Raw genomic sequence first — 27,116 nt, forward strand, 5'->3', positions numbered from 1 at the left:
AATGACAGTACCTACCTTTTGGTGGTAAGACAACTGAGCAATACATGGAAAACACTTAAAATCATAGTGGACATCTAAGAAATGTTCTTATTATTCTTTTGTATTTCTTTTTCCTTTAGTCATCCCATACAGATCCACAAGCCTCTATTCCTCTTCATTACTACCTCCCAAATTCCCCAACATTCACTGAAGGCTCATATGCAACTTTTCTAACCCATCTCTACCATAACTCTAAGTGATCTGAATGTAGATATATCTGATCCATACAGTAACCCTGCTTCAAAGTTCCTTGACCTTAATTCCTACAATCTTTACTTCTATTACAGGATAGCAATCAAGATTACACTCCAAAGATACATCATCACTGCCCAGAATTACTCCCAAGCTGACATTTTAAACTTGAGTGTCCACAATGCTTATCCTTCTGCCCCTCTTATTACTTCTCAGTCTTCTTGTTCAACCATATGAAGTCCTGTTCCTGGACCTCCTCCAGTTTCTTACTACAGTCCTTCCTGGCATTTTTACAGCACTTTCTTTTCCATTTACTGCAGATCCTTAATTTCAACCACTGTTCTGCCAAGTATCAATTCTCTTGCCTTCCAGCTACATGTATATATCTTTCCCTAACTGTTCAAAAATCAGCCATCCACTGGGGGCCATACTCTGCAGTATTCTCAAAAATCCCGCTCTATTAACTACCCTATCCTATTAGTACAGGATTTTTTTCCTGTGCCTATAAACATGTTCAAGTCTGACATATACTTTAAAATCTTGAGATCTACATCACACTCAAATAAACTACTTTTTGCCCTTATTCTGGAGTTGTCTTATCTTGATTCTTAACTGACAATCCCTGGAGTCCCAAAACCCTACCATGGTCTGGTAGTCATACTGGAAGTCTTTGGAGGTCAAGTACTAAAGGGGATAACAGTCCAAGGCTACTTCAGAGTAGGACTCATGCTTACTCCACCAGTCCTAGAAACTATAGTAAATCAAAGCAACTAGACATCCCTTGAGGAACTGCAGAGATTAGTGCCCTCTAATATTTGGAAGATGCTTACTACATCTTAACTTATTTGGCCAATGCAAAAGTCAAGGTTTCAAAGAATGATGGTGAATTACCACAAATCTGTCAATCTAAACCACAGTTATAGATACAGTATTTTTATACAGCAAATCAGCATAGCTCTTGGTAACTAGTATCATAGCTAATTATCAAACAAATGTTTTTTTCCCAAAGAATTTTTATCAGGAAAAAAAAAAAATCACAGATTGCCTTCAAAACATCAGAATGCCTTCACTGTCACCTAATAACTAAAAACTATACCAACTCTCCTGCTCAATCAAAACATAGTCCTAAAGTACCTTGCTTCCAAGATAGCCCATAAAGCATTATACTAGTATATTATATTGACAACATTATGCTAACATGACCTGTTGGGAAGGGAAAGGAATTCTCCAAATGTTTTAATAAAAACAAGGGTGGCACAGGATGAAAGTTAAATCCCGTTAAAGTTCAGGAGCCTGTCACATTAACAAAGCTTCTAAGGTTCCAGTATTCTAAGGCATATAAAAATATTCCTTCCAAATGAAAAATAAGTTGTTTCATTCTGTACTGCTCAGCAAGGTACAAAAAACTGCTCAGGAAGGGACAAAAAACTTGGTGGGCTTCTTTGAATTCTGGAGGCAATATATACATTTGGGCATTCCGCTTACCAGGCAACCTATTACACTGTCAGCTTTGAGAGGGGTCCAGACCAAGAAAACGTTCTGCAGCAGGTCCAGATTGTGGTTCAAGCTGCCCTGCTATTTGGGCTTTATGACTCAGCAGATCCTATGGTATTTGAAATGCCCACTGCAGATAGAGATGCTGTACAGACTCTGGCTTTTTCCAATACAATGACAGTGCAAATTCTTGAGGTTTGAGAGGAAAACCACAACCTCTCCTGTCACCAACTATATTCCATTTGCAAAGCAACTACTGGTTTGCTTCTAGACCCTTCAGTAGAAACTCAAACATGACCATGGGACTCCCAACGACTATGTTACCTGAAATGACCGTGATGAGATTGAGTGTAATAGAAAGCTCTGAAAAACAGAAGCGGGCACGTGCAGCAGTTGTCCACTTTTAAAAAGACAACACATCTGAACCAGACCCAAGCAGGGTCATAAAGTACAGGCAACAGCATGAGCAGGTGCTCGGAATCCATTAATACTTCTTCCACTGCTTCTCTACCTCTCTTTCAATTTCCATCTCAGGCCTCAAGGAGAGTTCCCCTTGTTCAGTTAACAGAATAGAACAAAGCACAAGCCTGAATTATGAATAAGCTCACAGGATGCTAGGACCAGCTGGAAGTGGGTGGAAGCTGCCATTAGAATGCCACTGAAGTTGGGGCACCTGGGTGGCTCAGTCGGTTAGGTGTCCAACTTCAGCTCAGGTCATGATCTCTCAGTCCGTGAGCTTGAGCCCCACATTGGGCTCTGTGCTGACAGCTCAGAGTGTAGAGCCTGCTTCAGATTCTGTGTCTCTCTCTCTCTGCTCCTCCCCTTCTTGTGCTGTCTCCTGTCCCTCCAAAATAAATAAACATTAAAAAAAAAAAAGAATACCACTGAAGTGTGACCCTGGGAGACAGTGGAAGAAAGTCCTACAGCAGACAGAACATTGGGAAATACGTCTGGCTGTACACTCTTTGTAGTAGAGATGACCTAAAGTACACAACTACACTGATCCATGGGCAATTGCTAATAGGATGGTTAGGAACCTGGTAAGAACAAACTTAAAAGACTGAAAATAGAAGATGGTAGAAGACGTGTATTAATGGATTTCTCAGCACAAGTATAATGTGAAAATATCCATGTTATTATCACATAAATGGCCATCAGAGGGCATCTACAGCAGACAGGACCCTCAAAAACCAACTGGCAAGATGAAATAGATCTCAAAGATTCTTTCCCTAGACACCCTGCTCGATATACAAAGTGGTCACGGAGGCAGAATGGAGGCTATGCATGAGCCCAACAACATGGTCTTCCCCCCGCCGACATACACACCAAAGATGATCTGACTACCACCACTGCTGAGTGCCCACTACCAGTAGTAGAGGATCATACTAAGCATCCAATATGGTACTGGAAGGACCAGTTAATCACTTGGTAGAATGACTACATCAGACAGCTCATATCAAGAACATGATATGCCCTTACAAGAACAGACACATATTCTAGATTTTCCTTCCCTAACTACAACATACTTACAGAAAATCTTATATATCATTGTATTATCTCACACATACCTCCAACTTAGTGTATAGGGAAGTGTGGTTATGGGTTCTTACATACAAAATTTACTAGTTTTATCTTGTACCCGATTATCCAGAAGGACTGGCATGATCAACTGCTGTAGGCTTAATTACAGCACCAACTCAGAGACCTACAACAGGATGCTGTCTTAACTAGTGTACCATATATATAGAGACATCTCTCCAAAGCCAAAATAGATCTGCGAACCAAAAGGTAAAAATTGGAGTGACTATTCTCACTATTGCATCAAAAAAACCACGGAAGGAATTTTTGCTATCTTTGTAACCTTGTGTTCGGTTCAGTATGTTTGGCCAACAGAAAAATGCATCCACCAGGGCATATAATCATGGTTCCATTTGGAAGCTGAGACTGTCACTTGGCCATGTTAGGTTCCTCATGTTATGGAACCAACAGAGAGAGGGTCACTATACTGACTGGAATGACTAATCTCAATTACCAAACAGGAACTAAGGTTCTGCTATACAGTAAGGACAACAATTATATCTGCAGTTCACAGAGATTCACAGAATGCATCTCAGGGTCACTTGGCCAATAGCACTAATCAACGGAAAACTGTAAGAACCCAAAAAAGACAGGACAAGCAAGGATGCAGATCCTACAGGAATGAAGGTCTAGGTCAGACCAACAGAAATGTTGGCAGAAGAAAAAGGAAAAATGAAATAGGTGGAAGAGTAACACAGCTGTCTATATCAACCTTGGCCTTGACACCTGCTAAAGAAAACAGTGGCTCTAGCAATTAAGTTTCACATTCTCTTACCCATTTTTCTTTCCACTAGTTTGTACGAAAGCTACTGGTGATATCTAATACCTTACATGGGAGTAGAGATGAGTTACCATATCCTCATGTGAATTCATTAGGTGAGGGATTGGCAAACTTTTTCTTAAAGGGTCAGATAGTAAGTAGATTTTGTAGGCCACACAGTCTCTGTCACAGGTACTCAACTCTGCCAGTGTAGCTCCAAAGCACTTTGGACAATATATAAATAAATGGGTGTGGCTGTGCTCAAATAAAATTTGTTACAAAAATAGGTAGCTGGCCATTGCCAACCTCTGCAATAGCGGATAAGACTTCGTTAAGTCCCCTGTGTTGGGAACACTAGCTTTTCTTCTTAACAAAAAACAAGGATGGCTTGGGGGCAAAACGGGTAGACTATTCTAGATATTCTCCTTTTGCCCCTCCTAATACACTATATACCCCAGGAGTTGCATTAACTGGGCACCAGCCCTTCAGCTTCTGGTTGGGGTGGTCAAATGGGAAGCACAAAGACAAAATTGGAGAGGGGAAGGAGAGTGAGCCCATTACATTTATCCCTCCAGGTTCCTCCCTATCCAGCTAAGGGAGGCAGTAGCTTCATTCTTCTACCAAAGGCCACACCTCCTATAAGGTCACTCTGACAACTACTATAGTTTCTAGTAACTTCTTTCTTCCTTTGTTCTTTCAGGTTTAGAAGTAATAACTATTCCTTGTTGCTAACCTAGTGTGCCCTACCATCTCTTGGTTTCTCTTAACCCTGTGTCTTCTAAATAGTCTTCTTCTACTTTCCCTCAACCTACGTGAATATGCTGCTTATTTCCTTCTGGGACCCTAATCCATACACCATCCAACCAATTTTTCTAGTGGGAAACCCAAAAATCATTCACAACTCCTTCCTAAAATTCTCAGTAAAAGTTATCTGCAATTCCTTTCCATCTCTCAATTTGGCAGGGGCAGAGGAGGTTGAAAGGGGAAACAATGACAGAAAGGAGCTGCAGGTGACTCTTAGATCATCTACAATTAAAAAATGGGGGTGCCTGGGTGACTCAGTCAGTCAAGCATCCACTTCAGCTCAGGTCATGATCTCACGGCTCATGAGTCTGAGCCCCAAGTTGGGTTCTGCGCTGACAGCTCAGAGCCTGGAGTCTGCTTCGGATTCCGTGTCTCCCTTCCTCTCTACCCCTCCCCCGTTCACTCTGTGTCTCTCAAAACCAAATAAATATTTTAAAAAAAGAAAAATTTTTTTAAATGGCTCAATCACGTGCTAACTTTACACCCTGAAGAAAGTTACTTAGTCTGAAATCTTTCAGCTGCTTGAACTATAAAAATAAAGGTAAAACAGTATCTATTTCATGGGGTTATTGTGAAGATTAAGTGAGGTCATACACATAAACCCTTACAACAGTCTCATACATAGTATATACTCAATAAATGTTCACTATAATTCAGTCAACCATATCAACTCTATTTCTATACCACTTTCACTATTGTTATTTTCCTTCAGGGCTTCACTGTAAGAATATGACAATAACTTCTTAACTAAACTCCCTAATTCTCCTATCTTCCCTACCCAATTCATACAACACAACACACCTAAAGTACCCTTCTGTGAAGTACAAGGTAAATACAATTGACCCTTGAACACAGGTTTGAACTGTAGAGGCCCACCTATATATGGATTTTGTCCTGTTAAATACAGTGCAGTGCTGTAAACGTATTTTCTCTTCCTTATGATTTTCTTAGTAACATGTTCTTTCTCAACATTTATTATAAAAACACAGTATATAATAAGCGTACCAATTATGCAGTAATGGACTTCATGTTATTGGTAACACTTCTGGTCAACAGCAGGCTATTAGTAGCTAAGTTTTTGAAAAGTCAAAAGGTATACCCATATTTTTTAATGTGCAGAGGGTTGGGACGCCAACCCCTACATTGTGAAAGGGTCAGCTGTTATCATATGTAAGGAATACTGATTGAGAAATTTCTTTGAGGACATGGGACTTAATGAACCTTTAAGGATTCTATGATTCCTATGAAGAGGTTCCATTTTTTTAACTATATAGCTCATCTTAAGTAAACATATGAATACATGGATAACATCTGGGGGGAATTTCATGCCATCACACACACCTCCAGACAATAAATAAAAACAGCTAAGATTCTATTTAATACAAGTCCCCCCAAATTAAGCACTTAGGTAGCCAAAGACTTCTATATTCCAAGGATATACATGCAATCTATATGTATCAAACACCTTATCTAAAACTTTACAAAGCAATCCACCTAAACCAGGTCAGCCAAGAATTAGAAAACAAAACTGGCCTCCCAGCAGCCAAGTCAAGTCAATGAGAGCCCTAACCTTAATTTTTTTTTCACAGAAGAAATTTCACTACGGGCTTATTCTTGTTTCTTTCACAATTCTAAAATGCTTGGTGATACAGACTTTCACATTCCACAACTGATTAAATGGAATAAAATATTAACCCAGAAACAACAACAACAACAACAAAAAAAAAAAAAAAGAAAGGAAGGAAGGAAGGAAGGAAGGAAGAAAGAAAGAAAGAAAGAAGAATTGAGAAGGCAGCCAGTATAGCAGCAAGGCTATTCACCTTGGAGTCATACATATCTGAATCCCAAATCTCACCTACTCTTGAAACACAGTTATCTGGAAGTGAAAGTTTCTGAATATTGTAAAGGTGACTTGTTACTGCTTATAATTGTTGAGAACATACTCACCACAACAGATTTTCTCTGAAAGTTTATGTTGTTGATGCAGACGACCTGATGGGTTGTATATTAAAAAAAAAAAAAGTACTTTTAGTAAACGAAAGCATAAGCCTATTCAAGTATAAACAAGGAATAAGCAGCTCACAATACTTAACTTTTCCATTTAAAATCCTGCAAATTAAGGTAACTGCATGTTTTAAACTGAGCAAAACAAATGGAAAAAGATTTCTCTGGAAAAAAAAAAAAAGACAGCAAGGTACTTTAAGAAAAACACAATCAGGGCCCCTCGGTGGCTCAATCGGTTAATCGTCATACTCCTAATTTCAGCTCAGGTCATGATCTCACGGTTCCTGACATTGAGTCCCACCGTGGGGCTCTGTGCTGACAGCGCTGCGCCTGCTTGGGATTCATTTTCTCTCTCTCTCTCTCTCTCTCTCTCTGTCTCTCTCTCCCCCTCTCTCCCTGCCCCTACCCCTGCTCGTGTTCTCTCTCCCTCAAAATAAACAGATTAAAAAAAATATGTGTGTGTATGTATATATACATACACACACACACATATATATACACATATATATATGAAAAAAAACCACCTATTAACCAGCAAAGGACATTAAATTTGTTGAATAACGCTGTCATTCAAAACCATACACGATATCCAACAAACACCATTTCCATCACTGTAAATGGGTTCTAGTTTCCTACTAGATTTCCAGGGCTCACAAAGGCAGTTTCAAGCAATCACCAAGTATAATTAATAAAAACAAAAGCTAGAAGAGGAAAGGAAGATGAAAAAATACTTATAATTTATATGGCCTTGGGCTTTCAAAGCCCTTGTCTCCTTTCTTCCTGTTCATTCTGGCGGGCTCTAAACCAGTTGGCGGCATGAAGCGCTCCCACCGAGCTTGGCTTCCCGGTTTCCCGGGGGCTGCGGGGTATTACCGGCCTCCGGCACCTCCCACTCCTCGCTCCCCCTCGCTCCCGACAGTCATGCCCAGCGGCCAGGGCTTCCTCGGCGCCCACACCCGGCCCCGTCCAATCTGCCGCCGCCTCGAACTCGCTCCCTCGATCCGGCTCCCTTCAGTCCCCTCCGCCGAGCTTGTCACGAAGATGCTCCTCTCAGCAACCGCTCAAAGCCACCGTCAGCCGACATCTTGCCTGTCACCTCTAACCTCTGGAGTCAGCGGAAGTGGAACGGCGGCGCGGGCGGAAGCCGGAAGCCTTGGGTCAGAGGGCGGGGCTTGCACGAAAGCGCTAGAGGGTTTCGCCTCTTTGACCATATATAGTCTGTGGGAGGGAACTGTTAAAATTTAGGAAATACGACACAAATATATAGTGGCTTGCGAAGAACGGGACAGGAAGTTGGTGGGGGTGTTAGTAGCCAGGGATACACGAAACCAGGAGTGGGGGGTCCTGCTGGTTTGCTGTGTGAACAGACACCATGAACTCACTGGGCCCAGCTTATTTAGGCTGGAAAACGTGTAATTAGACCCCAGGTAGTCTAACTCAAACTCCACAGTCCTTACTAGGTACTGTTGCCTCAGTACTTTAAAAAAAATAATAATGCACACTGATAATAAAACATTTATTGGAAAGACAAATATTTTGAAGCCATCAGTAACTTGCAGTTCATGTACAAGAGAATAGAACAATTGTAAATTTCAGTAACAGTTAAATCTCAGGTAATCGTAGATTAACATTTTTTTTAACCTTGGATCAGATTTAACTTTGGCCTAACCCCTCAAACTGTCCTGGTGACAAGTTTATTAGCTAAGGAAAAGTTAATTTGAACTTTGGTCTAAATGAATACAAATTAGGAAAATAAAGCTATAAACAAACTTTATCAAGCATTCCAAAACCAACTAGAAATTACTTGGCGTTTTCTAGTATTAGCTGTGTCAGTTTTACCCATTATAGGATTATAAACTGCTCTATTAGCATTCTTCACAAAAGATTGAATATCAAATCCGTTTCATCCCAAAGTATATGTCTATACCAGCCAGGCAACACAGGAGCTATTACCAAGCCAATTTCATCCATGAAAACAACTAATTTAGATAACAGAACATCTAGCGACTCCCTGTTCTGGTGGAATGTTGAAAGTAGAGGAGAAATCCCTTGAGAAATGACATTTAACTGAATAAATTTCTCTTCCAGGAAACTATTTAGTTCTTTGAAAAATCCTTTAAATTTGTTAATGATCAGAATATCAAATCCTAATTAAATGCAATTTCAAATATAAAAAAAGACAAAACTCTTTTTCTATAAATAAAAATGTGTAGACTCCTTAGGTATTCTAAATATAGTAAACACCACTCTCTTTTGTCCTTTACACTGTATGCATAATGCAAACATAACTTGAAAGATACAGAAATTTCCTATTACATTTAAGGGCAAAAAGAGCAGTAGTTGCAACATGCTTAGGAATGAGGAGAAAAATGCCTCAAGGCAGTATGTTCTTTAAATCTGGAATACAAATACATGAAAGAATCTTTTTCTTCTATCCATCAACTTTATGAAGCAACTTTAGTCCCAAAGAAAGACTGTTGTTCTTTTAAGAAATGGGTCTTCTTGAGTTATAAACTTTAACACCATTTTGTATTGAAGAGCGAGAATATTTCGTGAGTAATGTACCTATGGTTTGCTTCTCTCCACACAAATCTCTGTGGGAACAATGAAAAAATAAATTAATAGCATGAACATATTAGGGAACATAACATAACATTCACAGTGCTAGTTATTTCTCTCATCGAAATCCATCTTTCCAACAAGCATAAGAATGTGTGTATGTGAGGAGTACGTGGGTGGCTCAGTTGGTGGAGATTCTAACTTCGACTCCGGTCATGATCTCACGTTCATGGGTTCAAGCCCCACATCGGGTTCTGTGCTGACAGCTGAGATCCTGGAGCCTGCTTTGGATTCTGTCTCCCTATCTCTCTGCCCCGCCCTGCTCATGCTCTGTCTCTCTCTCTCCCTCTCAAAAAAAGAAAATAAAATGTTAAAAAAAAATTTAAAAAAAAAAAAAAAAAAAGAAAGAATGAATGTGTGTGTGTGGTACAGAGTGATTACTAAGCCTTAATTGAACTAGGTACATTACATGTATTATCTCATTTAACCTTCACAGAAAGAGTAAAAGTAATTTATTATTTAATGCCACATTAGATATGAGGAAACTAGGGGTCCTGGGTGGTTCAGTCAGTTAAGCATCTGACTTCGGCTCAGGTCATGATCTTGCGGTTTGTGAGTTCGAACCCCGCGTCAGGCTCTGTGTTGACAGCTTGGAGCCTGCTTCGGATAGTGTCTCCTTCTCTCTCTGCCCCTCCCCCACTCGTGTGCGCCCGTGCTCTCTCTCTCAAAAATAAATGTAAAAAAAAAAAATTTAGATATGAGGAAACTAGCTCAGGCAGCCAAGTATGGAACCAAATTTTGCTGCCAGGTCTGCATGGCTTCTGAGTCCTTTTTCCCCACCCACCCCCCCCCCCCAACTCTATCACACAGCCTCCACATTAGAAATATACGCCATGTAATACAGGGAGATCTAGACACAGAGACCCTGCATTATAGGCTACCTATGTGTGCTTGCCTGGGTTACCTACCCTCCCTCAACTTGAGCTTCCTTTCCTGTACCCCAAAGAGGAGAAGGCTATGACTGGAACACATGAAGGGAAGGAAGGACAAAAGAACATGAGCTGGAGAAGGAAGCAAGGGCAAGATCATACAGGGCCTTAAAGAACATGGAAAGCAACTGTGATTTCATTCTAAGTATAAAGGGAAGTCCCTAGGAGGGTTTTAATGAATGGAAAAACAGAATGTGATCTGAGTTGTAAATAATGGAGGCAATGAGTAGATTATGGAAGCTGAGTGATGAGTAGAGGGAGGATTCATTATGTTATATTGTCACTTTTGAATGTTTAAAGTTTTCTAAAAAAAAGTTTGAAAAGGAGGAGAGGGGACGAGGAAAAGTGTAAGTAGGGAGACCAATTCAGAGGCAGGTACTAGATGCTCCATTAGGATTTGCGCATAGTTTGAACCAGGGGGTGAGGGAAGAAAATGACAGCTGGGCTTCTCACTTGAGTAACTGGATTAATGGTAGTGTTGTTAAAAGAGATGTGGAAGATGGGGTCAGGACAGCTCTGTTGTGAGCATGGCAAGTTAAAATTCCTCTTAGATATCCAAGTGGAAATGTTCATTAGGCAGCTAGATAAGAGAAACTAGAGCTCAGGGAAAAGATAAAGTGTGAAGATAAAATTAGGAAGTCTTTAAATTTAAACTCATCCTAGATGAGGGCACCAAGGAAAAAACATAGAAGAAAAGATGGCCAAGAATGGAGTCCTGGAACACTCCATTTAAAGATTGCGAAGAACAGGGAAACATCAGCAAAAGAGACAGAAAAAGAGCTACCTTGGGAGAGAAGGGAAAAAAACCAGTGTGTTTCAAGTAGAAAGCAGTTGCACAGTGTCAAACAGTGCTAAGAGGCCAAGAAACAAGACAACTGACCACTGCATGTAGACAAATGGATGCCATCAGGTTAAGATGCCATCAGCTTAAGGAAAGAATGGGAGCCAAAGTAATATAAAGGTTTTTTTAGTGTTTTTATTTATGAGACAGAGAGAAACAGAGAGACAGAGCACAAGTGGGGGAGGGCCAGAGAGAGAGGGAGACACAGAATCCAAAGCAGTCTCCAGGCTCTGAGCTGTCAGCACAGAGCCCGAGGTGGGGCTTGAACTCGTGAACTGCGAGATCGTGACCTCAGCCGAAGTCAGATGCTTAACCAACTGAGCCACCCAGGCGCCCCAGAGACAAAGTAATATAAATGAGTACTTTTAAAAGGAGTTTCTTGTGAAGGAGAACAGAGGGCATGGGGTCTGGTAGGTTGTTGTTGTTTTTTAAGATGAGCAATACTACAGCATACCATATATTGGTGGGAATAATCCAGCAGGTAGGGAGACATGAATAACACAAGGGGGAAAAGGATAAGTAGAGGATATATGTCTTTAATGAGGCCAGAGGGATGGATCTAGTGCAGAAGGAGGATTGGCCTTAGGAGCTGGGACGGTTCATGCATTGTAGAGGAGGGACTGCAAAGGAAGTGTATGCAGACACAACACACACAGAAGCTGGCAGGTTTGGCAGTAGGAAAGAGGTTGTCCTTGTCTTTTCTCATCGGTTTCTATTTTCTCAAGAAATGAGGTCACAAGCTGAGGGTGAAGAGGAAAAAGGAGGTATTGATGATCCAAAAAGCAAAAGTATGAAAAGTGAGCTCCAAGGGTAGAAAAGCCTCATAAGGAAACGGTGCCTTGCCAAGAACTCTGCCAAGTACCACGTAAGCTCTTAAGTAAGACTGGCAACTTCCATTGTGTCTTTTTCTCCAGGAAATTCCACTTGCCCAGGTAGAGGCATAGAAAAAGCAGAAAGTTGGGTTTAATCTTTGCAGATTTTTGCCAGAGAGGTATGACAAGAGGGGGAGAGAGGGCAATAGGAGAAAAGCACACACAGTAGAAGCTAGAGATCCGGACCAGGAAATCCAACCTGGGGAAAGAGAGGAGAGGACATGAGAGGTGAGAAGTAAAGAGGTGGTAACATTAGTGCACTTGAGGTTCTGTAAACAGTGACTAAAGAGCTAATCATTCGCCCTGCAATCTGGCATCTACCAAGATGTTAAAGCAAAGTGGCAGGAAAGATAGGAGGTGCCAGTCAGAGAGTCATAGTGGGGTACGTAGCCTTACTATTCCTCTAAGAGCTGCAGTTTTGCAGGAAGGAGGGCAGAGAAGTCGTTTTAGAGGCAGGATGAGGATGAAAGACAAAACGTTCTCCAACCCCAGGATTGGAAGTTGTGGAGAACGACAGAGAAGACAATCCATTTTAGCAAACAACTTACTGAATATATGGAGCAATATCTTCTTCTGTCCACTTTTCCCTTAGAGAGAATAGACTATTAAAACGTTCTTGATTATCCTCAGGTAGATCATCTACTTTTAGCAAAAATATGATTTCTGGTCTTGACTGTCTATCCACCAAGGCTAAACCCTATGAAAAAATGAAACGAAAAAGGGCAGTTAAAATGATGGTCTAATGTTTAAATATAACTCATTTTTACCTTTAGGTTCACCGGAGCCCAAGCCATTTAAAATATCAGTTATGTGAAACACACAAACTACAGAGAGACCTTCAATAGCCTTTTTCACAAAACCACCTCCATTAAACAGTGAATTCTCCTTTTCCCTTCTGCAATTTATTGGCTCCTACTGCACAATTTATCAGGATAGCTCTAGTTCGAGGTTACCAATAACGTGACCTTGACAAATCCAGTGGGCCCTTTCTTGGATTCATCTTGCTAGCCCTGTTTTCTTTATTCATGTTGATCCCTACCTCTTTGAATCTCTATCTCTGACACCACCATCTCATTTTCCTCCTACCTCAATGTTGCAGTTCCTTGGGCCTCTACCCTGACCCCTCGACTTGTCTCACTGTCACTGTCCTGGGTGGCTCAACCAACCTCAACTAAACCCATAACTATAAGCACCACTTACTTGCTAGATGGTGTGTGTGTATGTATGTGTGTATATATATATATATATATATATATATATATCTTCATGTATATACATATCTTCATATATATATATCTTCATGTGTATATATATATCTTCATATATATATATGTATCTTCATATATATATGTATCTTCATATATATATGTATCTTCATATATATATGTATCTTCATACATATATGTATCTTCATACATATATGTATCTTCATATATATATGTATCTTCATATATATATATACATCTCTTCATATATATATATATATATATATATATATATATCTCTTCATATATAAATCCCAACCCAAATCTCCCTTCCAGGCACAAGAACTCTATCCAAACCTATCTATGAACTCATTGTGTTTGTCACCCAAACCTGCTCTAGTCCCATTATCCTAGGACATGAGGAGACCTGGGCATTATCCTAGATTCCATTATTCAAACCCTATACCTAAGTGGTCACTTAATCCTATAGATTTTAAGGCCTCAACATTTCTCTATCGATGCTCCATCACCTAGTTCTTTAGTCAGTACTTTCTCAGGAGTACTTAAGTATAGAGAGCCTGGATAGTTCTCCTTTTTCACAATCTAGCCAGCCTTCCATCCAACCATCTTCAAGGTCAGTGTTCTTCCCAAAAGGCAAAATTCATCAGGTAGCTCTTTTGATGTCACTAAAGGGCCCCAGAAGAGCTTTCTAAATAGGGCTGAAATTCCTTAGCACAGACCATAGTGTCCCTCACTGACTCACCAGCAACTTCTACTCTAACTCTTCTTCATACTAACAGCGCCCCAATTTGTGTCCCTCCACGCCTTGGAACATGCTATCCTGGATCCTCATCTCTGCCCTTCCATCTTGAGAGTTAACAGTTCACTCTTTCAAACCCAGCAGCTAAAACAGCCATTCCTTCAGAAAATCATCTCTGATTGACCAGGCAGGTGAATAAGTCCCTTTTCTTTGCTCCCGTAACATCGTGTACATAGCCTTCCCATGACACAGATCACTCTACATTATTAGAAGAGATTTATACAGGTGATGTGCACCCCCCCATTGCCAGACACCAGGCTTAGAACCTTGATGGCCCATTGTGTGATGTTTTCCCCTCAGCATCTAGCATGGTGCCTAGACATAAAAGGAACTCTGTAAATACCCTGCAAATCCTTTCACGATTTAACAAATATTTACTGAGCATATGCTACAGACCAGGCAGTATGCTATGTATTGATAAGCAACAGTGAACAAAATTCTATCCAAATAGAGAGTAGGAAACCCACACAATTAAACATTTTCCCAGGGCTAAGCAGTAAGTACCATGAAGGAAAAACACAGGGTGCTATGGCCGAGTAAAATAGGAGGCATTTTTTTTAGAGTAAAGGGAAGCCTCCTTGATGAAGTGACTCAAAGATAAATAGGAGGTGGCAAGGCGAAATGACAAAGAAGGCCATTCTAGAACAAAAAGCCTTATGTAAAGGTTCTAAGGTAGGACAGCTTGGTGATCTTGAAAACCTGCAAGAAGGCTGCTATGCAGCGAGCAGGAGAGAAGCAGGAAGAGATGAAGCTACGGGGAAGATTATGAAGATGATGCAACAAGATGAGATACACCGGGTGGGAAGCAGGCTTAACCATACACGGGCTTGAGGGATCTCACTGAAGTGACAGAAGTGTTCTAAAGCCAGTGACGGACTGAATGCACGGTGTGCTCCTAGCGGAAATGGTGACTGGGAAGATGAAGTGGCTCCAAACTCAGTTGCAATACAAATTTGATTTCACCCAACAGTTAACGATAAGCTGGTGAGTTATGGAAGCAAGCATGACTGCTACCTTACCTTAAGTTGATCAAGCGTGGTTATCATTCCTTCAGGAACACTCTGTTGCCACACTTCTTGAAACTCAGCCAGGTTAAATTTCACTGCATTCTGAAGTAGCATCTGTGCTGTTGCTCTGCATATTTTATCAGCGCTCAAGTCAAAATAAACTTCACCTAAGGAAAAGGGATCAGATGGTTTCATGCTGACAATTCAAAGCACTACTAACATTTCCTTTTCCTCAATGCAATTTCTCAGAAAAAATTATACACAACTCACAAGCCCATGGAGTTGTTCTTTTTAACAGGCACACGCTTCAGAAAGGCATACCAACTTTAAACATTTTTTTTTAATGTTTATTTATTTTTGAGAGAGACAGAGACAGAGCGTGAGTGGGGAGGGGCAGAGAGAGAAGGAAACACAGAATCCGAAGCAGGCTCCAGGCTCCAAGCTGTCAGCGCAGAGCCTGACGCAGGGCTCGAACCCACGAACCACAAGATCATGACCTGAGCCGAAGTTGGATGCTTAACCAACTGAGCCACCCAGGTGAACCTACACCAACTTTAAACACACACAAGTTAAGATACTTTTCAAATCTTACCTTCCTCTATATATTTCTTTCCATAACATTTAAGACAGTGTTCAATCATTTCCCTGAAAAATTTAAAAATACTCATTTGAAAAGTTATCACATTTTTAGGCATTACATCTTAAACACCTTTCCTAACTAAAATCTTAATATATAAATTTAAGATCTGAAATTCTAAGTGATTTTGATTGCCACGTAAAATTTTACACTAGGAACTAAGAAATAACAGGAAGCCATTATGTGCCAGGCCCATGCTAAACATTCTTACATGAATTATGTGAGCCTACACTTACTATCATAAGATAGCTTAAATAGAATTATTTCTTTACATTTTTTATGGCAGGAAAAAAACCAGAGATGATGCACATTTACTCAGCCTAGCGACCAAAATTCCTAAGCTCTTCCTGGTTATATATTTTTTAAATGTCTATATGATATCCAGTTATAAACAGCTTATGCCCTGGGTTTAGTGCCACCCTGAAAAATAATTTTCTTTCCTTAAAGGAAATGTGGAGGGACAGCGATTAAAATACTTACTCTGGCTCCAATGGCCCAAGTTCCTGAAGACACATATTCAAAGGAACTTTACCAAAAGACCAAGATTCAGAATCCACAAGCTGAGTGATGTGATTCAGAAGTTTCATCTCATAATCAAAGTCAAGAATCCTCCAATAACCTACAAATTCCAAATGTAATCTTTACCAAAGAACATCTTAAGCAAATTAATTGGCTAAATATCGATAACGAAGCAGCATGCTCTTGCCCGGTACAAAAAAAGAGACACTAAAGTCTTAGCTTTCTTTATAAGCAATGCTTCTTTTTATGCTTTTCTCCTAATTATTATGAATTGTGTCTTGAGAGAAAGCAAGCAGTTTTTAAAAAGTACCTTACATAGGACTAACACTGATTTTTTTCATGTACTTGAACACTCAATTATCTCAGAATAATCTTGTCAATCTAAATGGAAATGTGGAAACCTGTAGCTGGAATAGTGATTTCATTAGAACGTCATACAAAGGAGGTGAAGACTATAGGTTTGATATCCCACACACTGAACTCCGCTGTGGGGCACTTCCATGGTTCTAATTCTCATCCCAGCCGTCTTGCAGAAGTGTTCTCGTGCTCACAAAGAAGCCTAGGTCACTCAAGAGTCAATAGATGCAGAGGTACAATGTGAACCAGTGGCAAGATAAAATCAGGGCATCAAGATACCTCTCCCTATTCTGGTAAAAGATCATGAAATGCTATCTTATAATCAAAGGCTCTACCATGATCCCTGGAGAAACAAATCAAGCACAAATCCACCATTTCCAAGGAAGAATGTTACTATTGCTATTCTGAAAGAATCAAGCAACATTAGAAAAGGGAATGTGTGATGTCAATCTCAGAAACAATGCTAGGAATAATCTATGCACCCCTTGACACATACCAAAATCTTACCCATCCCCAGGCAAGAAATGACTAATACACAGGGCTGCATTAAAATCCATTGGTTTCTAACCTCAACACTCCTGGTACCCATATACCATGGTAGTTAACAGCAGGCATTCATCATTAAAAACTTTATTTCCAATGCTTAGGACCAAATGTGCTTCAAGGAAAAGCCCTGTAAGGAATGGTTGGAGTCACTGGTCACGGTTGACCTCCTCAGGTAAAGGTCACACAGTCTCAACCCCACCCCCAAAAATATAAATATCATCATCTTTAAGCCCAAAATAAAAGTAAATAGTGTGCAATAGGATCAAGATGGCCATAAATCTCTCTCACACATGATGCCCAATTCCATTCTTATGAATAATCACAGTAAGTAATGTTACCTTCAATCTCACAGGCATTTAGAACTTGTAATTGGGCCATTATTTCTTCCTCACTTGCCTGAATTTGATTAAGCAAATCTTCAGTTGTGTACTGAAACAAGAAAATAAAAAACCAAAAAAAATTTTAAAGGCTTTGAAAAATATTTTCTTAAGACTTACGAAATTTGGGGGAATAAATACACAGAACAGATTAAGGAAAAATTTAGCCTTAATTTCTCTTTTTAATGTATAGTGATTACTACATGAAATCTTAGAAGAAAATCTTCATGATGTTGGATTTAGCAATACGTTGCTTAGATACAATACCAAAAACACAAGCGACAAAAGAAAAAAACATAAATTGGACTTCATCAAAATGCAAAACTGTACTTCAAAATATCATCAACACAAAAGGACAAATATTACAGGATTCCACCTGTATGGGATATTTAGAACAGTCAAATTCATAGAGATGAAAAGTAGGGTAGTAGTTGCCAGAGGCTGGGAGGCAGGGAATACTGGGGAGTTAGCGTTTAAGGGGCATATTGGGAACGTCCCATATTGGGAACGTGAAAGGTTTCTATGGATGATGCATGGTGGTCATGGTTACAGAACAATGTGAATGTACTTAACGCCACAAAACTATACACATAAAAACGTTTAAAACTGTAAATTTTATCCTACGTATATCACAATTTTTTTTAAATATCAAAAGTACGAAAATAACCCACAAAATGGGAGAAAAGATAAACATATTTTTTTTAATGTTTATTTATTTTGAGAGAGAGAGGGTGCTTGCATGTGTATGCATGAACCAGGGAGGGGCAAAGAGAGAGAGGGAGAGAGAGAATCCCAAGAAGGCTCTGTGCTGTCAGCAGGGAACCTGACGTGGGGCTCCTGAGCCAAAATCAAGAGTCAAAGGTTTAACTGACTAAGCCACCCAGGTGTCCCTAAGCAAATCATGTTTCTGATAAGGAACTTTGTAATTAGATTATATAAAGAAGTCTCCTACAAGTCAGTGATAAAAAGACAAATAATCCAACTAAAAATTGGGCAAAGGAGTTCCTGAATAGACATTTTTTCAGTGAAATACAAATAGTCAAGAAGTACATAAAAAGATGGTCAACATCACTAGTCATTAGGGAAAGGTACATCAAAACCACAATGATACAGGGGCACCTGGGTGGCTGGGTCTGTTAAGCGGCTGACTTCAGATCAGGTCATGATCTCACAGTTCGTGGGTTCGAGCCCCATGTCGGGCTCTGTGCTGACAGCTCAGAGCCTGGAGCCTGCTTCGGATTCTGTGTCTCCCTCTCTCTCTGCCCCGCCCCTCCCCCCAGCTCACACTCTGCCTCTGTCTCTCTCAAAAATAAAATTAAAAAAACGTTAAAAAAAAATTTAAAAAAACCCCACAATGATACCAATTCAAAGCCACTGGTATGGATACGAAAAAGACAAATAATAACAAGTGTTGTCAAGGATGTGGAGAAATTGGAGACCCCATACAATGGGAATGCAAAATGGTGCAGCCACTTTGGAAAACAGTCTGACAAGTCCTCAAAAAGTTACAAAGAGTTACAATATGACCCATTAATTCCACTCTTATGTATATAACCAAGATACAGGAAAACACAGGTCCCCTAGAAACTTGTATATGAATGTTCACAAAAGTATCATTCATAATAAAATATGGAAACTACCCAAATGTCCATCAGCTGAGGAATGACTAAACAAAATGTGGTATATCCATAAAATGGAGTATAAAGAGAAATAAGCTACTAATATATGCTACAACATGAATGAACCTTGAAAATATGCCAAGTCAGGAAAAAAAAAAAAAAAAGAAAGAAAAGAAAGCCAGTCAGAAAAGGTCATATATTATATGATTCTATTCATATAAAATGCCCAAAAGAGGTAAATCAAGAGACTGAAAGATTAGTGGTTGCTAGGGGCTGGGTGGGAGAGGGAAGCAGGGAAAAATAAGTTTAGAAGACAACAGTTAAGGAATACAGGGTTTCCTTGGGTGATAAAAATGTCCTAAACTTCGTCATGGTGATGACCATACAACTCTGTGAATGTACTAAAACCACTGAATGAGTGAACTGTCTGGTATACAAATTGTATCTCAATAAAGTGGTTACCAAAAAAAAAAAGTCAATGGAGAAAAAGAGAAGTAACGTAAATACAGCCTTCAGAATGCCAGTACAGTTATGATATTGAACTTCATCAAAAACTTGAACATTACTTGGCTTATAAATATTTTTCCATACTTCTAGGAATTAGTTAATTCTCATAATAGAATAAGAATACTTTCCATTTTCATAATGCCTTTTTTTCTGAAGAGCTCCTAATTATAATTTTTAATTAAATAAAAATTAATTTAACTTCTAAAAAACGTATTTCATAGTTAGGAACACGCGGAGCTTTTAGCTATGTAGCCACCATGATATCTAGGATTTGCTTTAAAATATTCCAGAAAGGGGTGACTGGATGGCTCAGTTGGTTAAACATCTGATTTCAGTTCAGGTCAAGATCTTGCGGCCCATGAGTTCGAGCCCCATGTCGGGCTCTGGGCTGACAGCTCGGAGCCTGGAGCCTGCTTCAGATTCTGTGTCTCCCTCTCTCTCTTCCCCTTCCCTTCTCTCTCTCTCTCTCAAATTTAACATTAAAAAAAATTTTTTTTCTAAATACTCCAGAAAAATAAGTGAAAAAAAAAAGGTAGGAAGCAGCAGGGGGACAGGAGAAACAAGATTGACAAAACGCTGATAAATGTTCAACTGAGTGATAAATATATGGGGTCTTTCTGCTTTGGCGTGTATTTGAAATTTTCATAATACAAACATTAAAAATAAGAATGTCACCATTAAGTACCTCTAATTACAGTTCTATTTTTCAATTAAAAAAGAATGAAAATAAGTCTTACTTTTGATTGATTTGAATCCTTCTCTTTTTGACTGTCAGGTCCTTCATAGGCATCTTCCATCAAAAGTTTCTTCAGCTTCTTTAATTTAGGTCTGCATCTTCTTAATTCCCAATAGTTATTAGAAAAACCAAAGATCTAGAAAGTATAAATATATTATAGCCTTTCAGGGGCTATTCTAAATGAAAATTTCACACAAATCTCAACCAACTCATCTGCTGTCTAAGAAAACAAGAGAGCCGAGCATTCTGCTTTCTGTTGAGAAGGTACCCTCCAGCCATCTTTGCAAATGGATGGGTATCTTCAGGAAACATCTTTCCAAACCCCAATTAAGAAGACACCACCAGGGTGCCTGGGTGGCTTAGTTGGTTAAGCGTCTGACTTCGGCTCAGGTCATGATCTCACAGGTCGTGAGTTCAAGCCCCACATGGGGCTCTGTGCTGACAGCTCAGAGCCTGGAGCCTGCTTCAGATTCTGTGTCTCCCCTCTCTCTGCCCCTTCCCTGCTCACACTGTGTCTCTGTCTCTCTCAAAAATAAATGAACATTAAAAAAAAAATCTAAAAACTGCCAACATAGAACCAATCACCGAGCTCCATATCTCTAGCATGTTCTGAGAACTAGGGTGTGCCTGGAAAAGAATGACCAGGATGGTGACTGTTCTGCAAACCTGATGGAAACAACAGAAAATGAGTCTTTTTAGGCAGGAAAACGGAGAACAAGGAAGAGACATGATCACAGTGTTCAGATAATGAAGGGATGTGAAAGGCGAGAGGGAGCATCCTTGTTCTATGTTGTTCATGGTGTCAAAATGTGGCAGCAAGTTAAGGATGAGACACTTCTTTTCACTGCAAGAACTTCTTACTATTTAGAATTGCAGCTAATTCCTTATTTGACTATTGAAATTAGTGAGAGGCTTATGACTCTGAGAAACCCAGCTGACAGTGGCTAAATGATAACGTTATCTGTTATCCCTCTCCACCTCCGGGACTTGCCAGTGTGTGGCACTTAGTAGGTGCCCAGTAAGTGGTTCACACAAAATAAGGAAAAAATGCTGAACTGGATTACATATGGAGTGCCTTCTGACTCAGAAATGGAAGGTCGGGGAATGCTTCTCCCTTCAAGCTCGTACAAGGCTTGACTGACAAAAGACACGGCCCAGACCAGCTGATGATGCTGATAAATCTGAGGACTCCAAAAGAGGAGGGTGAGGACCAAACCAAAAAGACTGATTTCATCCGTGTCCACAAACTCACAGCCTTCAGGCTCTATCCAAAGCACAGCTGTTGGCGTGTGCTTTGTGTTGTGGGGAAGTGAGGATTAGTACAGATTTTAAATTAGTTGCCAGTGTGGACAAATTAGATTTTGCCCCAAGATCTAAATGTCAAGGTTTACTTGAAAGCAAGAAATCGGAAGATTTGGCAGTTCTGGGCTTGCTTTCCCACAAGGCCAAGCTGTGGCTGCCCACCTACGTGGGGCCTGTGCTCTTCAATTTGCCACAGGCTCCACCATCCTCTATTACCTGCTGAGACTGGGGTCCCTATGTAGCACCAACAGCCTGCTTTGCACATGCGCGTTCCTTATCTAGCCCTTTCAGACATCTGAAGTGCAACCTCAGATTAAAACTTCAGTTGGTGGGGCACCTGGGAGGCTCGGTTGGTTGAGCGTCCGACTTAGGCTCAGGTCATGATCTCACAGTTCATGAGTTCGAGCCCCGAATCGGGCTCTGTGCTGACAGCTCAGAGCCTGGAGCCTGCCTCGGATTCTGTGTCTCCCTCTCTCTCTGTCCCTTCCCCGATCTCTCTCTCTTTCTCTCAAAAATAAATAAAATTAAATTAAAAATTAAAAAAAAAAAAAACACAACACTTTAGTCGGTAGAACTTTGTTAAGCTTTGCCCAGTCTCAGTGCACACAATTCCCATAAGGAGAGCTCAAAGGTACTCCCGTATTGTTACAGCCCGCAAAAACACCAACAGAACAGGTAACAGATGAGAAAGTAACGTGGTCTAAAAAAGATTAAACTGCCCATGTTTCTAGTTAATTACCATGAAAAGTCCCTCCCCCTCCCCGAAAAAAAACAAAATACAAAATTTACCTGAATTTCTTTTGTTCTAGCAACATCGTGGGTCAGAGATTTCCCAATATTTTCCCTTATTTCTATTCCAATTCTATTTCTAAGGCAGTAGTTGGCCTAAAATCATTCTGAGAGAATTAAGGGCTGTGTTTTGATCACGACATGTGTAATAAGCTAACCGGGACGGAGACTTCTATGTGGCATCTGCCACAAGTAGCCTCCATAATAATTAAGACTTTGTCATACAGGGCTAGAGGTAGTAATGAACTAAATGGACTTCAAAGGTGAGAGACACACACACTTGCCTCAAAAACTCCAATTTCTTCATTTCTCTGCCTCATAAATATTACTTAAGGTGCTAGTTGTGGTTTGACGGAGTCTTCTTTCAAAACATACATACAGCAAGGCTTACTAAAAGTAGGTAAAAACGCTTGGAATACGTCACCTCATAACAAACTTTCTACGTCACAGACAGACATGGTCAACTTGTCTAGGACTTAAACACCAAATAGGGAAAATAAAGACAACCTCACGAGACTCCAAACAAGCAAATGATGCCAAGAAATTTTAAATCTCATTAGAGAACCTTTCAGGTTCCCTGTGATTATGCATTTCACACCTAAAGATTTTAATTAAAGGCAATATTAGCACATGTGTTGTGATTCAAATATAAATTAGAACACAAATAACAGTACCTCAGTATGAATAATGTTACAATGTGTTTCTTCCGCCTTCAACTGGTCAGGAGTTTTACAACCAGGAATGAAAAGCAACATATTGGAAGTGTCTGCTATTTTCAAGTCATATGTTTTGTCTTTACTGCACAGCACAGCCTGGTCATCTTTATCACCACGAATCACAAGACTGCAGGAAAACGGGAAGAGAAAATACATGGTCTGTTGAGTCACCAATGGACATCTTCATTATAAAGAAGGCCTCTAGGCCTGTAGAATTTAAAATTAAGTCTTGAGGGGCGCCTGGGTGGCTCGGTCGGTTAAGCGTCTGACTTTGGCTCAGGTCATGATCTCACGGTCCGTGAGTTCGAGCCCCGCGTCGGGCTCTGTGCTGACAGCTCGGAGCCTGGAGCCTGTTTCAGATTCTGTGTCTCCCTCTCTCTCTGCCCTTCCCCTGTTCATGCTCTGTCTCTCTCTGTCTCAAAAATAAATAAACATTAAAAAAAAAAATTAAGTCTTGAGGCTGTGTCTGGCCCCTGTTCTCACCACCCTCACATAATGCTGGGCTCCACAGAGCAATGGCAGAACCAGTTGAGAGACAGAGGGGCACCAGGTGGCCTCACCAAGGAAAAATAATTCAACCTGCAAGAAAGATCCAAAGAGGCCAACAGTCCAAATGTTACCACATGGCATCTGCACGCAAACTGCTTGGAAAAGCACAAGACAAAGCACCCAGTAGCTTCAGTCACAATGTCAATTTCCTAAACCACCTTAAAGCAGTACTTCTCAAACCTATGCACCGGCATCTTAGAAAATCTTGAAAAAACAATCCCAATCTGCAGGCCTGGGACAGGACCCAGGATTCTGCATTTCTAACAAGCTCCCAGATGATCATCATCACCTGGTGGTCCGGGTATCCACCTAGGAGTGGTTCTTCTTGTTTTGTTCTGAGTATCCCCTAACAATCAAAGGACACATCCTAGCCTACCCATCAGCTCTTGTCGCAAAGATATTGGGACTTTATGAAAAGAGATGCAACGCTGAATGAAAAAATATAAAACAGATAGGTTTACAAACTTCAGTAAAGCTCTGACAAAGGCTCACAGGGGGAAAGGAGCAAGAAGAAAGAAGAGAGGAAGGACAGAGGTGAGGAAGAAGAGGAAACACTAAAGATGGAGATGGGGGGGCACCTGGGTGGCTCAGTGGCTCAGCATCTGATTCTTGATTTCGGCTCAGTCTATCACGTCAGGATAAATTGCTTGAGATTCCCTCTCTCCTCTTTCTCTGTCCCATCTCTCTCTCTCTCTCTCTCTCTCTCAAAATAAATAAACATTTTTTAAAATCTTAAAAAAAAAATGATGGGGTTGACAGCAAGGGAGCAGTTCCTAGCAGATTTGTCTATAAAACATTTAACCCTCCTGTACACTATTCACTTCTTTTAAAGAAATAACAAAAATAAAACCTGAAATAGAAGAATGCATAAGCACTTTTTAAAACAAAGACTCAGTTTAAGTGAAAAGAATGCATGTTGTTTGTTTGTTTTTTTTTTAATTTTTTTTTCAATGTTTTATTTATTTTTGAGACAGAGAGAGACAGAGCATGAACGGGGGAGGGGCAGAGAGAGAGGGAGACACAGAATCGGAAACAGGCTCCAGGCTCTGAGCCATCAGCCCAGAGCCTGACGCGGGGCTCGAACTCCCGGACGGCGAGATCGTGACCTGGCTGAAGTCGGACGCTTAACCGACTGCTCCACCCAGGCGCCCCTGTTTGTTTGTTTTTTAGCTTCCCAGTGCTAATAACACTTAAGAGTCCCAAGTACCCACTCTTCAACATCTACTTCTACATTGCACTATCCAGGCCTCAATATTTTGTTTAAAACAACTATCCATCCTTGGCAAAAATGTTTTCACAACACACATTTCCGGGTCATTCTGGATTGCCAGGTGGATGAACAATAACTGGATAAAAAGAAGATCCACACACCTGAAGTTCCTTCTTAGCTCGCCAAGAACTCAGTGGGGATGAAAACCAAGGAGTGAGGCTCCCGTTCCCTTAAAGATACTTTGTGGCTAGCAGCTGGAGGCTGGCCAGTTAACTATAATACTGCCAGATGAGTAAATATGAAAACTGAAATCTTGAGGAGTTCAATTTAAAGGAATCTACAAGAGAACAAACTACCTAATGAAATACAGGTATTGGGAGAAGGGTGGTGTAGGAAAGAAACAAACCAGAGCCCTAACTCCTAATTTCCAGGAGCTGGGAGGGCACACATTTGAGAGAATGATTCTCTAGACTCCTCCCTGGACTGTGTTTTTTAACCCATGGTTTTGCGGCAGATGTGTAGCTGACCCAAAATCAGAAACAGCTTCAGATTCCCACTAAACGACCCCAAGCAGGTCTGTTTTTGGAGGGCCTCTCACAATTAGCAACTCGGTAAAACGTTTTTCAGCTTACTCTCTACAGTCCTACCGATTGTCTCGAAATGAATATAAGAAGAAGGCAAGGAGAACTCTATAAATATTAGACAGTAGCCCTGGATTTTAAGCTAGAATGGCGAAGGGTTCAGTGCACTTCCCGGCATCACCGTGAAGGTCTGCAAAACGTCACTGAGGTTATGTTTCCTGATTGGTTTCCGCGGACGCAGGCCTCCCAGATCAGATGGAACAGTCCTGTAGCATCACCCCAGTCCAGCTAAGTGTACCGCCAGTGGTGGTGTGGACTCCTCGGAAAAAGGCAGCGCGCTGGGGACTAGGCATCCGGGCAGCGGCCAGCCCCCTGCTCAAATCAATGCACCTTGCGGCCCGGTTTCCCGGTCCTGCGCTTCCCCGCGGGGCAAAGGGACGCCGGCTGGCGGCTCACCTGTGCCCGGCTTCCAGCTGCTGGCACAGCGAGGGCTCCAGCTCCAGCAGGCAGAAGTCACCGGCGGCGGCGCCGGCCCCGGGGCCGAAGCCCAGGCAGTGCACGGCCGGCAGCAGCTCGGCCGCATTCAGCTTGGCGATCTGGAGCGTCGCGTCCACCTCCTCGCGGGTCCTCATCGCTGCGCGGCCTCGGGGCTCCCACCGCGTCCCGGAGGGCCCTGTGGGCGCGCTCCAGAGCACCCGCTCGGCGAGCAGCCGAGAGCCCGCGAAACGTACCAGGGCGAGGGAAGAGACTTTCAAAAGCGCGCCAAGGCGGCAGGGGGCGTGTTTCCGGGGCGGAGCGTGCCTTCGGAGGGTCCAAAGGCCGTCGCTGCGCGATCTCCGCCGCGGCCGCTCACCGGAGGCAGAACTCGGGCCGCGGGAGGAAAGCCCTGCTGCCGCGGGGCGGCTTCGGCGGGACCTCGCGGGAGCTGCGCTGCCACCCCGCGGGGCACCACGCGGAGCCCTCGCCCACCCCTTCCGCTGCTCCTCCGCCGGTTTCCCGTCAGCACCCCCACTTCCTCGCCGGCGAAACAGTCCAGTTTTCCGCCAGGGCCGGGCCTTGTGATAAGCACTCTACGTGCATAATTTTCTAAATCCTTCACTCCAAGCCTTTAAGGTGGTCCGTTTTTCGCCCCATTTTGCAAATGAGGCCAGCTCCTTGCCCGCGGTGTTACAGCAGGAGGTAGTAAAGTCTGATTCCAGCGCGGTCTGCTCTGTCTCTAAAAATAAGCAGCCGGGTTTTATGCAAACACTGTGGAGCAGGAGCGAGGCCCTGGTAGAATTGGAAAAGGAATCTCTCTCCTGTGGGCCTGGGGACCGTCATATCTGGGAGACAGTGGCTTGGACTAGATCCATCCCTTCATTGAGTGCCTAGTGTGAGCTGGGTGTCAGGAGAGGGGCCGAGGCCCGTGTCCAGAGCAGGGCAACTTTCCTAGGGTGAAAAGAGCCTTCAGTCTCCTGGGGAGACCGAGAAACTCGCCACGGCAGGATGTGCAAACTGCTCACTCAGC

General features: G+C 41.6%; 2 protein-coding genes across 3 annotated transcripts in view; both read right to left on the reverse strand.

Annotated features, from left to right (window-relative positions):
* Nucleotides 1-7,973, reverse strand: part of TAF2 (TATA-box binding protein associated factor 2) — a 95,386-nt gene extending 87,413 nt beyond the window's left edge. For both annotated transcript variants that reach the window (XM_047842193.1, XM_047842191.1), the window contains exons 1-2: nucleotides 7,607-7,973; nucleotides 6,815-6,869 (exon numbers count right to left, since the gene is read on the reverse strand). In XM_047842193.1, the coding sequence (XP_047698149.1) occupies nucleotides 6,815-6,869; nucleotides 7,607-7,689 (138 nt within the window). In that variant the 5' untranslated portion in view covers nucleotides 7,690-7,973. The remainder of the gene's footprint in view (nucleotides 1-6,814; nucleotides 6,870-7,606) is intronic.
* A 400-nt stretch (nucleotides 7,974-8,373) lies between these two features.
* On the reverse strand, nucleotides 8,374-26,773 carry DSCC1 (DNA replication and sister chromatid cohesion 1). Its single transcript, XM_047843000.1, has 9 exons — nucleotides 26,066-26,773; nucleotides 23,228-23,396; nucleotides 20,464-20,598; nucleotides 17,562-17,652; nucleotides 16,282-16,420; nucleotides 15,757-15,809; nucleotides 15,177-15,331; nucleotides 12,681-12,829; nucleotides 8,374-9,465 (listed from the first exon to the last, which is right to left on the reverse strand). Exons 1-9 carry the CDS (start codon nucleotides 26,239-26,241, stop codon nucleotides 9,357-9,359), a joined length of 1,176 nt encoding a protein of 391 aa, XP_047698956.1. The 5' UTR covers nucleotides 26,242-26,773; the 3' UTR covers nucleotides 8,374-9,356.
* Nucleotides 26,774-27,116: the final 343 nt, after the last annotated feature.

This window comes from Prionailurus viverrinus, chromosome F2 (assembly GCF_022837055.1).
Source record: "Prionailurus viverrinus isolate Anna chromosome F2, UM_Priviv_1.0, whole genome shotgun sequence".
Taxonomy (NCBI): Eukaryota; Metazoa; Chordata; class Mammalia; order Carnivora; family Felidae; genus Prionailurus; species Prionailurus viverrinus.